This window comes from Ixodes scapularis, unplaced genomic scaffold (assembly GCF_016920785.2).
Source record: "Ixodes scapularis isolate PalLabHiFi unplaced genomic scaffold, ASM1692078v2 PGA_scaffold2__306_contigs__length_199485367, whole genome shotgun sequence".
NCBI classification, from domain to species: Eukaryota; Metazoa; Arthropoda; class Arachnida; order Ixodida; family Ixodidae; genus Ixodes; species Ixodes scapularis.
In genome coordinates, this window is record NW_024609857.1 from 104511877 (window position 1) to 104525471 (window position 13595).

The following is a 13595-nucleotide window of genomic DNA, read 5'->3' on the forward strand; positions in this document are numbered from 1 at the left end:
ACCCAGTGTTCCGCACATTTTGGTCAAAACTGCCGACATTCTGTGTGAAGACGCATAGCTGGTTGTTTATAGTAGACCTTGTCGATGTTCTGCAAACCTTCGGGGTTTTTGGGTTACCTGATAAGCGGCACCAACATCAGGTCGTCCGTAACAGCAGTGTAGTCGTTTGCAGGGAGACATTATTGCGATTAATAAGCACGTTGAGAACAACTGGACTGAGCACATTGTCCCGTCAAACTGTCGAGCGCTTCGGCCACTGGAAATAGTTCCATGATATACACTGCACTCCGAGCGACTCAACTCAAAGGCTTCTAGTCTGCGCATATTTAATTAATTGTAGTGTTAATGAGCATCAGTGGCTCGCTGGGCAGGTCGTAGGACTCAGCGTTCACGGAAGCCGGGCAGCACGCACAGCATAGAAGCACCTTGCCATGCTTGTGGGAGGTTCCAACTCCAGGTTACGGCGCCGCCAAAAGAGTAGTCGGAAAGGCATCATGACCAGCACAAATCTAGAGTTCTTAGCATGACCCTTTCCGTAAGTAGCGTGCTCCACTGGATTCATCGACAAGATGACCGCCATAAACCGAATCCTGCATCCTCGTTTTACATTCCGATAGAATTGATGTGGGATGCGTCTCGGGGAGTAAGTGAAGGTGCAGTAGCTTATTCGGGACCAAGTGCCCATTTTGAGAATCACACTACGAGTTGAAACAACGCAGGAGGCTCGCGTCTCGCAGCGTCGCCTGTAGAAAGACCATTCGAAGAGTCTGCACACTGTTAAGGTAAGAACGCTCACATCGAAGAGCTCATCATTGAAGGGGGACTACTGAGGTTTTAAGAGCCACTGATCGTAGTAATCTCATTCCAAATACGCCGCGTTGTCGTAGATTGTTTTTCACCAGCTAGGTCATATAGGCGTGAGGCCAGGGCTGCGAGATCCGTCGCCGGAAAGGTGGAGGAACCAAGCAAACGACGTGAGGCTCGCTGACTCGGTTCGTGGGTGCCGACGACCTCCGAGCAACCCTAGTGGGGTCCTTGCTTTCAAGAAGATTGGAGATTTTTTCCGGCGGCCACATAATATCTTGACAGCATGCTTTTGGCTGATGCGGATCGCAGGAGGTGGATAACAGGGCAACCAACGCACAAGTACAGGGTGTCCCAAAAAAAATTACAGGGCTTTTCTTTTTTACCGCAAAAATACACTAGGCATCGCGGAACGCTCATTCTCCGGCCAAAGGTAGCGGTAGCACTAGAGGTCACAACCAGATGCCAAAGTTTCAGCCCGATCCGATACCTTATTGAAGAGTTATAGGTGATTTTCTAAAAATTGCAATGGGAAAATGGAGACCATTTTTGCCCGTTTTTGGTTTCTGGTGCCATAGAGCCCCATTTATTCGAAAACTCCGTCGGCCGCCATTTTCCCATTGAAATTTTAAGAAAATCACTTAACTTTTGAATGAGGTTTCAGATCGGGCTGAAACTAGCATCTGGTTGTGACCTCTAGCGCTACCTTTGGGGAGACTGAGCGTTCCGCGATGCCTAGTTTATTTTTGCGATGGAAAAAAACCCTGTAAATGTTTGTTCTTTTTTGCGACACCCTGCAGGCCGAGCACGGCCGGCACTTGGGAGAATGGTGGTCGCCGCCATGTTAAAATGAAACGAAGCCAAGCTTCAGTTTAGAATACGATGCACTACAACATGGTTTATTACAAATAATTATGTAAATGTTGAAACAGCTTTCTGTATTTGAAGGTTTGATTTCAGTCGACTAAAACAAGCACATTCACGTTGCGTCAAATGAGCTCGGTCGGAACCAACGAGCAACGTGTATCGCCGCATCGCCATCGCCATCGTAACAGAACCATAGGGAAAGAGTTGCGGTAACCAAGAGAAGATTGGAAGATTGGTGGAAAAGATCTAGGGAGGGGTATAAATACAGGTAAAAATGAGCAATGGAAACACTTTAAAAGGGGGGGGGGGGAGGGTTGTGTTAGAACCAATTTCATACTAATTTTAAAATAGAAGGAATGACGAAATGTTAGGCTAGGTGGCGCAAGCTGCCGCCCGTTACCATTACCATCCATCCACCCATCGAAAAACAAAGCGACTTACAAACTTTCGGGCGCTTTCAGAGTTTAGGAAGAAACATCGAAGAACGTTCTTGGAAGAAGGAAGTGTCCTATAGGGTGCCGGCGTGCCCATGGAACCAGCTGTGGGTTTGAGTCTCATTGGTGAGTGCTCGTTCATTCGTTTGACTTTTTCAGCCCTTCCTGTTCGGAGTGTTTATGACTTGTTCTTGTGTGTGGACTCTGGAGGCAGCATGAAAGCGAACATGTGCGGTTCCTTGTCGCACACGTGCTTTACGCATTGGATGACCCTCGAGCTTTTGCCAAGGAAGTCCCGGAACCGACCTGTCACCGAACGAGCACTCAGACTGCGGGAACGCACCCAGAGGCAAAGGTCCCACCGGAGACTGGATGGGGGGGGGAGGGGGGGGGGGGAAGGGGGGGGGGGGAAGGGGGGGGGGGGCAAGCGAAGCACTTGGTTATTGTATCAGGGAGCTTTATTTCGTAGATCGGTGGGCGAGGCTTTATTTTTGCAAATCAGGAGCGGCTTGGTACCAGCTAGCTAGGCGGTGTGTTTTGCTGAACTCCTGACTGCTAAGGGTACCCATTAGCGTGCTGGCGCTCGTATTCGCTTCCACTGTGGGAGGTTGGATTCAAGTTCGATTTTCATCCTCGGAAACTACTCGAAACATTGCGTGACGTGCACCTTTAGAAGTAGGGTCTGTATTGATGATGTTGCTTGCGAAGAGTATAAAGAGTTCTTTTTCGACTGGGGCGCCCACTTTTTATACAAAATCCTGTATATGTTGCGCTTATTTACTAACCCTCTGGCAGTATTTCATTGTGAAGGTTGGAAGAAAAAACAAAAACGCGCATTGAGTAGTGACAAAAAAAACTCTTTATACTCTTTATACTCTTTATACCGTATTTCCCGGGCTATAGTCCTCGGACTATACATGTTTAAAAGTTGAAATTTCTGGCTGTGCGGGCTATCTACGCGTGCGGACTATACAGGAATTATGTTTTTCAAGATCGTTTATTATGACGAGACGTGACGAATTTTGTGCACGAAAGTGTATGTTAATGATGATTTATGCACATTATAGGCTTTATTGTGAGCTAAAAAGCAGACATTTGTAAACGTGTGCCGTCTATGAGAAGATTTTCGTGTCGACTAAGCAACATGTGCGGACTATGCACCGGGTGCGGGGTATGCACCGGGTGCGGGCTATCTAAGCAAAATCTTTTATTTTTGACCCCAAATTTCCCCCTGCGGACTATACACAACATGTGCGGACTATGCACCGGGTGCGGACTATAGTCCGGAAAATACGGTACTCTTTATACAGTCGGAGTCACTACTTTATAAAGTAGCGACTCCGACTGAAGTCACGAAGCTCGTCACCCGACCCAGACAAGAGTGGGCGCACGTTTCCCGAAAAAAGACAAGTAGGCACCCACTGCTGAAAGGAAAAGGGAGGCCTCATGTCGCCTAGTGCGAGCAAAGATAGGGAGAGGGAGGCCTGTTCGGCTGGAGACGCGCGTCACTGTGGCTAAGTATGAACCGTCCAGAGACGGGCCACAGGCGACAGCGAGGAAGCGGACTCAAGACACTGTGCGGCGATGACTCAGACGGTGCCAGAAAATCGACCGAAGACGAGCCTCACAGTCCATAGACTGATCACGACTGACCAGCATACGAGTCGCATGGCGCTGAACCCCCTCAAGCCTCTTCATGTTTGCACTTGGTGGGGGCTTCAGATAGAGGAGCAGTATTCTAATTGAGGAAGCACTAGGGCACTGCACAGAGTCTTCAGAGTATCCCGTTCAAAATGTCGAGAGAATCTTGGCACGAAGCCCAGTAGACTGCGAGCCTTACCAACAACCCTAGCCACGTGGTAACTAAAATCGAGACTTGGCGTGAAGACGCAGTGAGCACGGTGACTCGTTAGCGGCAATGTAGCTGACGAACCCTTTCTTGTTCTACATACAGGCATGCTTGCTGTCGACGCTGTTTCCCGAAGGATCCTTAGCTCTGTGCCTATCTACGGTACCGCAGGCTTTATTAATGAGAGCGCCTTCGATACCGGCGTTCGTTGTCTCGCCATCACATCGCGGAACGCGTGCCTGCACCAGCGCTGACAAAGCCCGGATATCAAGCGTCATTTTATGGAAGTGCCCGTCTTCACCGGCCTTGGAAGACGTCGCCCTCATCGAAAATCCTGCATCGATTCAGCCGCACCTAGCGCGACCATCGACTTCGACAGCCACGTCAATTGCTACAAAAGCAGCGCATAGTGTGGCCTGCGCCAGAGGGCACGGTGACTCGTTAGCGGCAATGTCGCTGACGAACCCTTTCTTGTTCTACATACAGGTAATCAGTATTATATACACTCTAGACGAAGTAATAACTTATGGCTTCTCGAGTTACCGTGCCCACGGTCATTGCGCTTTTTTTGTTCTTTGTGCTCTTTGTATTGCTGGTTGTGTACACATGCGATGCTTGTCCTATATTCCACTGATGCATTAAAACTTCTCTTGTTACGCTCCGGTGACGTCGAGGCGAATCCGGGACCCATGTCTATCGATCAGTCCAAGCAGTTTAACGACATGTTCAAGCTCTTGCAAGCTGTTAATGAACGTGCGGTTAAGATTGACCAAGGCCAAGCTAGCCTTATTAAGTCTATTAACGAGTTAAAGAGTAAGCAAGAATCCGTCGAACTAAAGGTTACTGACATCCAAAATCGGCTCGATGGAGTTGAGTGCAAAGTTGCAACGATCGATGCAACCCGGGAAGAACTATTGGCCGCCGAGGGATTGATGCAGTCTGTTATTAAGGACAACCAAAGACTGCACGAAAGCCTGGACGATATTGAGGACCGCTCAAGAAGGAGCAATATTATCTTTCACGGTATTGAAGATTCCGCCTCTGAATCTTGGGAACAGTCAAAAGTAAAAATATTAGATGCGTTATCTACTTCATTTAGTCTGCAAGTTTCCGATGAATGCGTTGAACGTGCTCATAGGCTTGGTTCGTATGCAGTCGGAAGATGCAGACCAGTGATTGTCAAGTTCTCTTCTTTCCAAACAAAACAAACAATCCTACAATCACGACCTAAGCTTAAAGCCTGCGGCATAATGGCTAATGAAGATTTTTCTCTGGCTACGCGCTTAGCAAGACAGAAACTTTTTGAGTTTCGAAAATTACAAAAGAGCGTCTTCCAACTGCGCTACAATAAGCTTCACGCGAACAATAAATGTTTCATGTATAAAAATGCGAACGACAAGGTTTATGAAGTTGGAAATGAAAGAAGGCCGGGCAAGACTAATACAAATACAAGAAGCCCTGGAGGCGATAATAATCAACCTTCGTCATTCCTCCAAAATAACGTGGCACCAAATTTAAGTGCCCGCGCAGCATCCGCCCGATCTGCCTTGCCCTAACATTGTGCGAGGGGTAGTGGTTCTTCTTTCGCGCCCGAAATAATTAATGTTCTGTTTACTAATATCCGAAGTGTCATGCGAAATCGCGACGATCTATGCTCTGCCATTGACTCCACCGGGGGCTGATGTTGTAGTTTTGACAGAAACGTGGCTCTCTAGCAAAATTCATGATAACGAAATCCTAACTACTAACAAACGCTTCAAAATTTATCGCACTGATAAAGAACCTCGCCAAGGCGGAGGTGTGCTGATTGCAGTCGCCGAACATATAGATTCCCTTTATTTGAATGTTGCGAGTGACCTCGAAACAGTCTTTGTTTGCCTTTCCGTGAATCACAAAAAATATATCTTGGGTGCCTGTTACCGCCCTCCCTCAAGTTACGATAGCTTTCTGAACAAACTTCATGACGTAATCAGTACAGTGATCTTCCGATCTCCCAAACCAAACTTCATCCTTCTGGGTGATTTTAACTATCCAAATATTGTGTGGTCGGCGGAAACAGCTTACGCAAGCCCTTTTTCGTCTGACAATGACAAATTCCTCAAATTATGTTTGGACTACAATTTCTCTCAGCTAGTGTCTCGCCCCACCCGAATTACGCCCTCCTGTGCCTCAGTGTTAGATCTTGTATTGTCAACCTTCGCCGACCTTGTTTCCCCTATTACCTATCTACCTGGTTTTAGTGATCATTTATTGTTGCATTTTATCTTAAATATTACCACAAGTCATTCCCCGAAAATAGTTGAACAGATTCGTGATTATGGAAAAGCTAATTTTACGGCTATAAATAGTGAATTGTGTGAATTTCTAAGTTACTTTGTGGAAAATTTCTTTGAACGCTCTGTAGATGAAAATTTGTGCCTGTTTCGAAACAAAGTTAACTATCTAATAAGCACATATAGTCCTGTTCGCACATTATCATCCAAAAGTAATTCTCCTTGGTACAACACCAGACTTAAACGACTTTCCAGTAAAAAGAAACGCCTCTTTCGTGTAGCCAAACTTTCAAAACAAGATAGTCATTTTAACGCCTATCATTACGCCGAGCAGGAATATAAACGTGCAGTATTAGAAGTTAAACGCAATTTTTTTACTAACACATTGCCCAACATTTTATTTTCAAATGTTTGACACTTTTGGAACTTAATCAAACCTGATGATAACCACGGTGACCTGAAGCTTACCAACGCAGATGGGGAACGAGTAGGTCAAGATGAGTGTGCATCATTGCTAAACGATATATTGTCACGGGTGGTGACTAATAAACAAGAAATAAACAGGAATAAATAAACGTTTAATGTGGCGAACTTGTGCCAAAAATAAAAGGGTACAAAAGATAATAACAGAGCGTCGCGGGCGTCGAAGTCGGCGTAGCAGCAGAGTCGAACGCTAGGGCGAAACTGACTGCGGCTCGCCATGCGGAGCCCTTTATGTACATGCGTGGTCTTCTGGAATAATCGGCGTAGAAACTTCGACGCGTGGAACATTCGGGCCTGGAACAAGCAACATGATTCTCGAATTCTCCAGAACACTAAATTACAGGAATAAACAAAAGACACGTCGCTCCCAGGATTCGAACCCTAGCTTTTCGCGTGGGAGGCAGGCGCGATAACCATTAGGCCACGCGCGCGCTGCCTACTTGGCCAGCGCGCGCGGCATTACTCCCCCCTTTAAAAAGTGCATCGCCCCGATGCAGCACAAAACAAAACAAAGCAAACAAAGAGAACGGTAAACTAAAGAGTCATTTGGAATACGTAAGGTCCACTGTCCTATCGAGCGTAGTACGGCTTCATGCGCACGACGTGGACGACTTCTGGTCGTGGAGGGCGGCGTGATGAAGTCCGTGTTCCATCGGGCATCACCTCGTAGTTCAGATCACCGAGTCGACGAAGCACTATGTAGGGTCCAAAGTAGCGCTTCAGGAGTTTCTCGCTGAGACCACGGCGGCGGATCGGTGTCCACACCCACACCCTGTCTCCGGGCTGGAAGTGGACGTCCCGGCGACGAAGGTTGTAGCGACCAGTGTCGATACGTTGTTGGGCTTGAATCCGGAGTCTGGCGAGCTGACGGACTTCTTCTGCCCGTTGGGCAACCACCTGGGCGTCGTCGCTTCCGTCGACAGCCGGTTCGTGGGGTAACATTGCGTCCAGCATTGTCGTCACTTTGCGACCATGAACCAGTTGAAAGGGTGTAACCCCGGTGGTTTCTTGAACGGCCGTATTGTAGGCAAAGGTGACATACGGCAACACCTCGTCCCATGTCTTGTGCTCCACGTCGACGTACATGGAAATCATGTCGGCGATGGTCTTGTTGAGTCTTTCCGTCAGCCCCTTGGTCTGAGGGTGGTACGCCGTGGTGCGACGATGGCTGGTGGGGCTGAGACGAAGGACTTCTTGTGTCAGCTGGGCCATGAACGAGGATCCACGATCTGAGATCAGGACTTCGGGAGCGCCGTGCCGGAGGACGATGGATTCAATGAAAAACTTGGCAACTTCCATAGCAGTTCCGGAAGGAAGGGCTTTCGTTTCGGCGTACCGCGTGAGATAATCTGTGGCGACGATGATCCAGCGATTTCCCGACGTCGATGGCGGAAAAGGGCCAAGTAGATCCATTCCGATCTGCTGGAAGGGTGCCGTTGGCGGAGGAATTGACTGCAAGAGTCCGGCCGGCTTCGTTGGAGGTTTCTTTCGTCGCTGGCATTCATGGCATGATCGTGTGTATAAGTGGACGGTCTTGGGGAGCTTGGGCCAGTAATACTTTTCACGAATACGGGCCAGTGTCCGCCTCTAACCAAGGTGTCCGGACGTCGGGTCGTCGTGGCAGGCTTGGAAGATCTCCTCTCGAAAGTCGGTCGGGATTACCAGCAGCCACATCGCGTTGTTGTTGCCGAAGTTCTCTTTGTAGAGAACTCCTTGTCTAATGGCGAAGGTCGGCAGGGCTCGTGAGAAAACACGTGATATGGCACTCCCACGCCCTTCTAGGTGCTCTATTAGTGCGCGCAGCTCAGGATCGTCTCGTTGTCGTCGGGCCATGTCGTCGCTGTTCACTGCGCCTAGAAAACACTCGTCGTCATCGTCGTCGCTGCTGTCGGAAGGTGTTTCGACGGGAGCTCTGGACAGGCAGTCGGCGTCGCTGTGCTTGCGGCCTGACTTGTAGACTACGGTCATGTTGAACTCTTGTAGTCGGAGACTCCATCGCGCAAGGCGTCCTGACGGGTCCTTGATGTTCGCAAGCCAGCAGAGCGAATGGTGGTCCGTGACTACGCGGAACGGGCTTCCGTATAAGTACGGACGAAACTTCGTGATCGCCCAGACGACCGCAAGGCATTCTTTTTCAGTCGTGGAGTAATTTCGCTCCGCCTTGGACAATGTCCGACTTGCGTAGGCGATGACTCGCTCGGTGCCTTCTTGTACTTGAACCAGTACCGCGCCAAGTCCTGCGTTACTTGCGTCCGTGTGGATCTCGGTTTCCGCATCCTGGTCGAAATGTCCAAGAACAGGAGGCGCCTGCAGTCGTCGCTTCAGCTCGTCGAATCCCTGCTGCTGCTCCTCGGCCCATTCGAACTTCTCGGCGTCCTTCGTTAGGCTTGTGAGCGGTGCGGAAATCCTTGCGAAATCTCGAACGAAGCGCCGATAGTAGGCACATAGCCCAAGGAACCTTCGCACGGCCTTCTTGTCTCTTGGCACTGGAAATGCTGCGACGGCGCGAGTCTTCTCTGGGTCTGGACGAATGCCTTCGTTACTAACCACGTGACCTAGGAACTTAGGCGAACCGACACTTTGACGGCTTGAGGGTGAGTCCGGCGGTCCGTATGGCTTGGAGAACAGCTCGGAGTCGTCGCAAGTGCTCGTCGAAGTCGCCGGAAAACACTACGACGTCGTCGAGGTAGACGAGACAGCTCTGCCACTTCAGTCCTGCCAGTACGGTGTCCATGACACGCTTGAACGTTGCTGGCGCCGTGCATAGTCCGAAGGGCATCACCTTAAACTCGTACAGCCCATCCGGTGTGACGAAGGCTGTCTTCTCTCGGTCCCGTTCGTCGACTTCGATCTGCCAGTAGCCACTCTTCAGGTCCATCGATGAAAAGTATCGAGAATGGCGCAGCCGGTCTAACGTGTCGTCGATGCGGGGGAGTGGATAGACGTCTTTCTTCGTCACTGCGTTCAGCTGCCGGTAGTCCACGCAGAACCTAAGCGTCCCGTCTTTCTCCTTAACCAGTACGACTGGGGAGGCCCAAGGACTGCTTGAGGGTTGAATTATGTCGTCGTTCAGCATCTCTTGAACTTGCTCCTGGATCACCTGCCTTTCTTTGACGGAGACTCTGTATGGAGATCGGTGCACAGGGCGCGCGTCGTCCTCGGTAACGATGCGGTGCTTCGCAACGGCGGTTTGGCGCACCTTCGACGACGTCGCAAGGCAGTCGCGGTATTCGGCGGGAAGGTTAAACAGCTGACGTCGTTTCGGGTCCGGAAGCTTAGGGTCAATGTCGAGCTGCGCTGGCGACGTACTGTCTTGCTGGGGTGGCGAGGATTCGTCAGCAATGGCGGCGATTTCTGCGGAGTTTCGGAGTTCCTCGACGTGGCCAACGGCTGCCCCTTTCGTGAGGTGTTGCGCTTCGTTTCGGAAATTCGTCATGAGGACCACAGTGCGGCCATCCTGAAGTTCAGCTACACCTCTTGCGACGCCTATTCCTCTTCCTAGAAGCATCTGGAGGCTCCCCTCGAGCAGAACTTCGCCGCAGAAAGCTTCGGTGATCCCGACAGGTACGAAAACACTCGACCGCGGCGGTAAGTTTACGTGACTTGCGAGGACTCGGACCGCGGATGACGTCGCTTTCGGTTCCTTCGGTGTTGAAACAGGATTTTCGTAGAGTTAGCCGGTTTGCTCTGAGGTCGATGACGGCGCCATACTCGCCGAGGAAGTCCATTCCGAGGATAACGTCCCTCGAACAGTCCTGCAGAACGACGAACTTCACAGGGCACGTCTCACCGTGGATCTCGACGCGAGCAGTGCATCTCCCGACTGGTGTGATGAGGTGCCCTCCGGCGGTTCGTATTTGAGGGCCTTCCCACGGCGTTGTCACTTTTCGCAAGCGGCGAGAGAGCCTCCCACTCAATACTGAGTAGTCTGCTCCGGTGTCCACGAGTGCCGATGCGTCGTGGCCGTCGATAATGATGTTTAGGTTGTTGGACACCGATGCAGGGACGTCGTTGTGATGCGTAGTGTCGAGAGAGTGGGAGCGCTCCGGTGTTCTTGAAGGCTCTTTACTTCGGTCGTCTTCGGCAACGCCACCTCCAGGCGTTGCCGCACTTAGTTTTCCCGGCGACGCAAGGGCGACAGGCTCTCGCGGCGGGGTCGTGGCGCTGGAGACGCTGAACGTCTGGGCGACGGTGAGCGGGACTCACGGCGGAGCGGCGTTGAAGATGGCGAACGTCGGAGGTACTCCTCGATGTCACGAGGGCGTTCGTCGTACCTTGGGCGTGGGTCGTTCGGGTGGAACCCGCGGAGCCCCAGTTGTCGGTAGGGGCATCGACGGTAAATGTGGCCCGCTTCACCGCAGTGGTAACACAACGGGCGTCGATCGGCCGTTCTCCACACGTCGGTCTTTCGTGGAGCAGCTTGTTCTTGGCAGACGTACGCCCGATCTCCATGGCGTCGTGAATACTGCGGCGCTAGAGGTTCACGTCGAGGTGGCGCCGTATTCGGGTGAGCAGGGGGCGGCGGTCGTCGGGTAGCTGCGGCGTAGCTCAGCTTCGGTGGTTCAGGAGCGGCGCTGGCGAGAACTTCTGGCTCTAGCGCCTGCTGAAGTTCTTCCCGGACAATTTCAGCGAGTGAGGGCGTAGCCGGGCTTGTGGCAGCAGGTAGCAGCTTCCTGATTTCCTCCCGCACGACGTCCCGGATTATCTCGCGGATGTCCGTGGGGTTGTAGCCGGAAGATGAAAAGTCAGCGACGCCGGGGACTCGGTGACAGTGGGCGGCGCGTGCTTGTAGGGCACGTTCGATGTTGGTGGCCTCTGCGATGAATACTTCGACGGTGGTAGGCGGGCTCCGAACAAGGCCTCCGAAAATGTTTTCCTTGACGCCGCGCATCAAGACCCGGAGCTTTTTCTCTTCGGGAGCGTTTGGGTCGGCCCGATTCATCATGTGGAGAACGTCTTCGACGAAGCTCGTGACGCTTTCGGTCGGCCCTTGGGTTCTCGCTCGCAGGGGTTCTTCGGCACGCTGTCGTCGGTGCTGGTTGGAAAACGTGCGTCGCAGCTCGGCCTGGAATTCTTCCCACGACGAAATCGACGCTTCGTGGTTCTCGAACCAGGTGCGTGCCGTGCCTTCCAGAGCGAAGTAGACGTTCTGAAGGCACTGCTCCGGAGTCCATGTGTTATGGCGAGGAACTCGTTCGTAATGTTGCAGCCAATCTTCGACGTCCTCGTGGACCTCCCCGTGGAATGGCGTCGGAGTCCGGGGTGCGACGGGAAGGTATACGACGGCGGCGGTGGACGGGTTCTGCGACGACTGGTTGTCCATCGTCGGCCTCGTTGGCTGCCTGGTCCGGGGTGGCAGAAGTCCGTATTCCGGGTGTAGACCTTAGGTACGGCGACTGGTCCGAGTTTCAGGTTCCGCGTTGCGTGGTCTTCTCACCGGACTTGGAATCGGGCTTGCACTGCGGACCCTGGGAGGGGAACGCTGCACGGGCATGCGGTACCCCGCACCTCCACCAAGATGTCACGGGTGGTGACTAATAAACAAGAAATAAACAGGAATAAATAAACGTTTAATGTGGCGAACTTGTGCCAAAAATAAAAGGGTACAAAAGATAATAACAGAGCGTCGCGGGCGTCGAAGTCGGCGTAGCAGCAGAGTCGAACGCTAGGGCGAAACTGACTGCGGCTCGCCATGCGGAGCCCTTTATGTACATGCGTGGTCTTCTGGAATAATCGGCGTAGAAACTTCGACGCGTGGAACATTCGGGCCTGGAACAAGCAACATGATTCTCGAATTCTCCAGAACACTAAATTACAGGAATAAACAAAAGACACGTCGCTCCCAGGATTCGAACCCTAGCTTTTCGCGTGGGAGGCAGGCGCGATAACCATTAGGCCACGCGCGCGCTTTTTTTTATTTCTTTATTGCAGGAGGAATGCAAAAACGGTCATGTCGCTTTAAAAAAATACTCTGCAAGACTTATTGCAGGGTTCATTAAAATCCTCGCATTTCGAGGAGCGGTTTACAAATTTCTAGCCACTCGGGTTTCGTTTTACGGTTTGAAAAAACACTTTCCACTTGCTTAACAAGGCTGAAAAAATAATGATGCACTTCTTTCACACTAGGGTCGGCATGACGGACCGCCATGCGCGACCTCCAAATACTGCACAAACCCAACAACATAATCATATCAAAAGGTATGCCATCATCGTTACTCACATTCAAGAAACGTATAACTGATTGGCTAATGCACAGTTGTTTCTTCAACGTGCGCTGGAGCACATCCCAAAAAAATACCGCATCCCAGCAAAAAATGAAAACGTGCTCGATGGTCTCAGGTTTCTTACATAAAATACAGTCTACCGACCACGGAACATCAATACCCTTTCCTTGAAGCCACACCTTAACGGGCAGTGTATTGGAATGCAGTTTAAAAAAGAACGTTTTAACGGAAGGGGGAACGCACATATTCTTCACTCTCTTGAGCACATCTTGGCCCCCGCTACAGACTACAGTTCTATACAACGGGTTTGGAAACAAACTTATCAATAAATCGCGTGTAAGTGTTTTCTTGCTAACAGCAGACAAATACTCAAAAGAAAAACGGGCAGACAAAAATAACACTGCGTCTACCACCTCCTTTTGATATCCCACTAATCTCTTAAGTTCGCCGCCATGGGACGAAACGAGAAAAGATGGCAAATGAGGAGACAATTTGGTTTGTATAAATGTACGTATGAAAGGATGCTCTTGGTCTCGTAGAAAAAAGAATCGGGACACAATCTGTTTGCAAAACAAATGCGAGAGACCGAGACCACCGTGACGAATCCGATGGAAAAGATTGTCTCTCCTCATCGGCTCCCACTTTGAATTCCAGATAAACG

At 50.8% G+C, this 13595-nt stretch overlaps 1 protein-coding gene across 1 annotated transcript; it reads left to right on the forward strand.

Annotated features, from left to right (window-relative positions):
- Positions 1–4565: 4565 nt before the first annotated feature.
- On the forward strand, positions 4566–5510 carry LOC115332231. Its single transcript, XM_029994626.2, has one exon. It carries the CDS (start codon positions 4566–4568, stop codon positions 5508–5510), a length of 945 nt encoding a protein of 314 aa, XP_029850486.2.
- The last annotated feature ends 8085 nt before the right edge of the window (positions 5511–13595 follow it).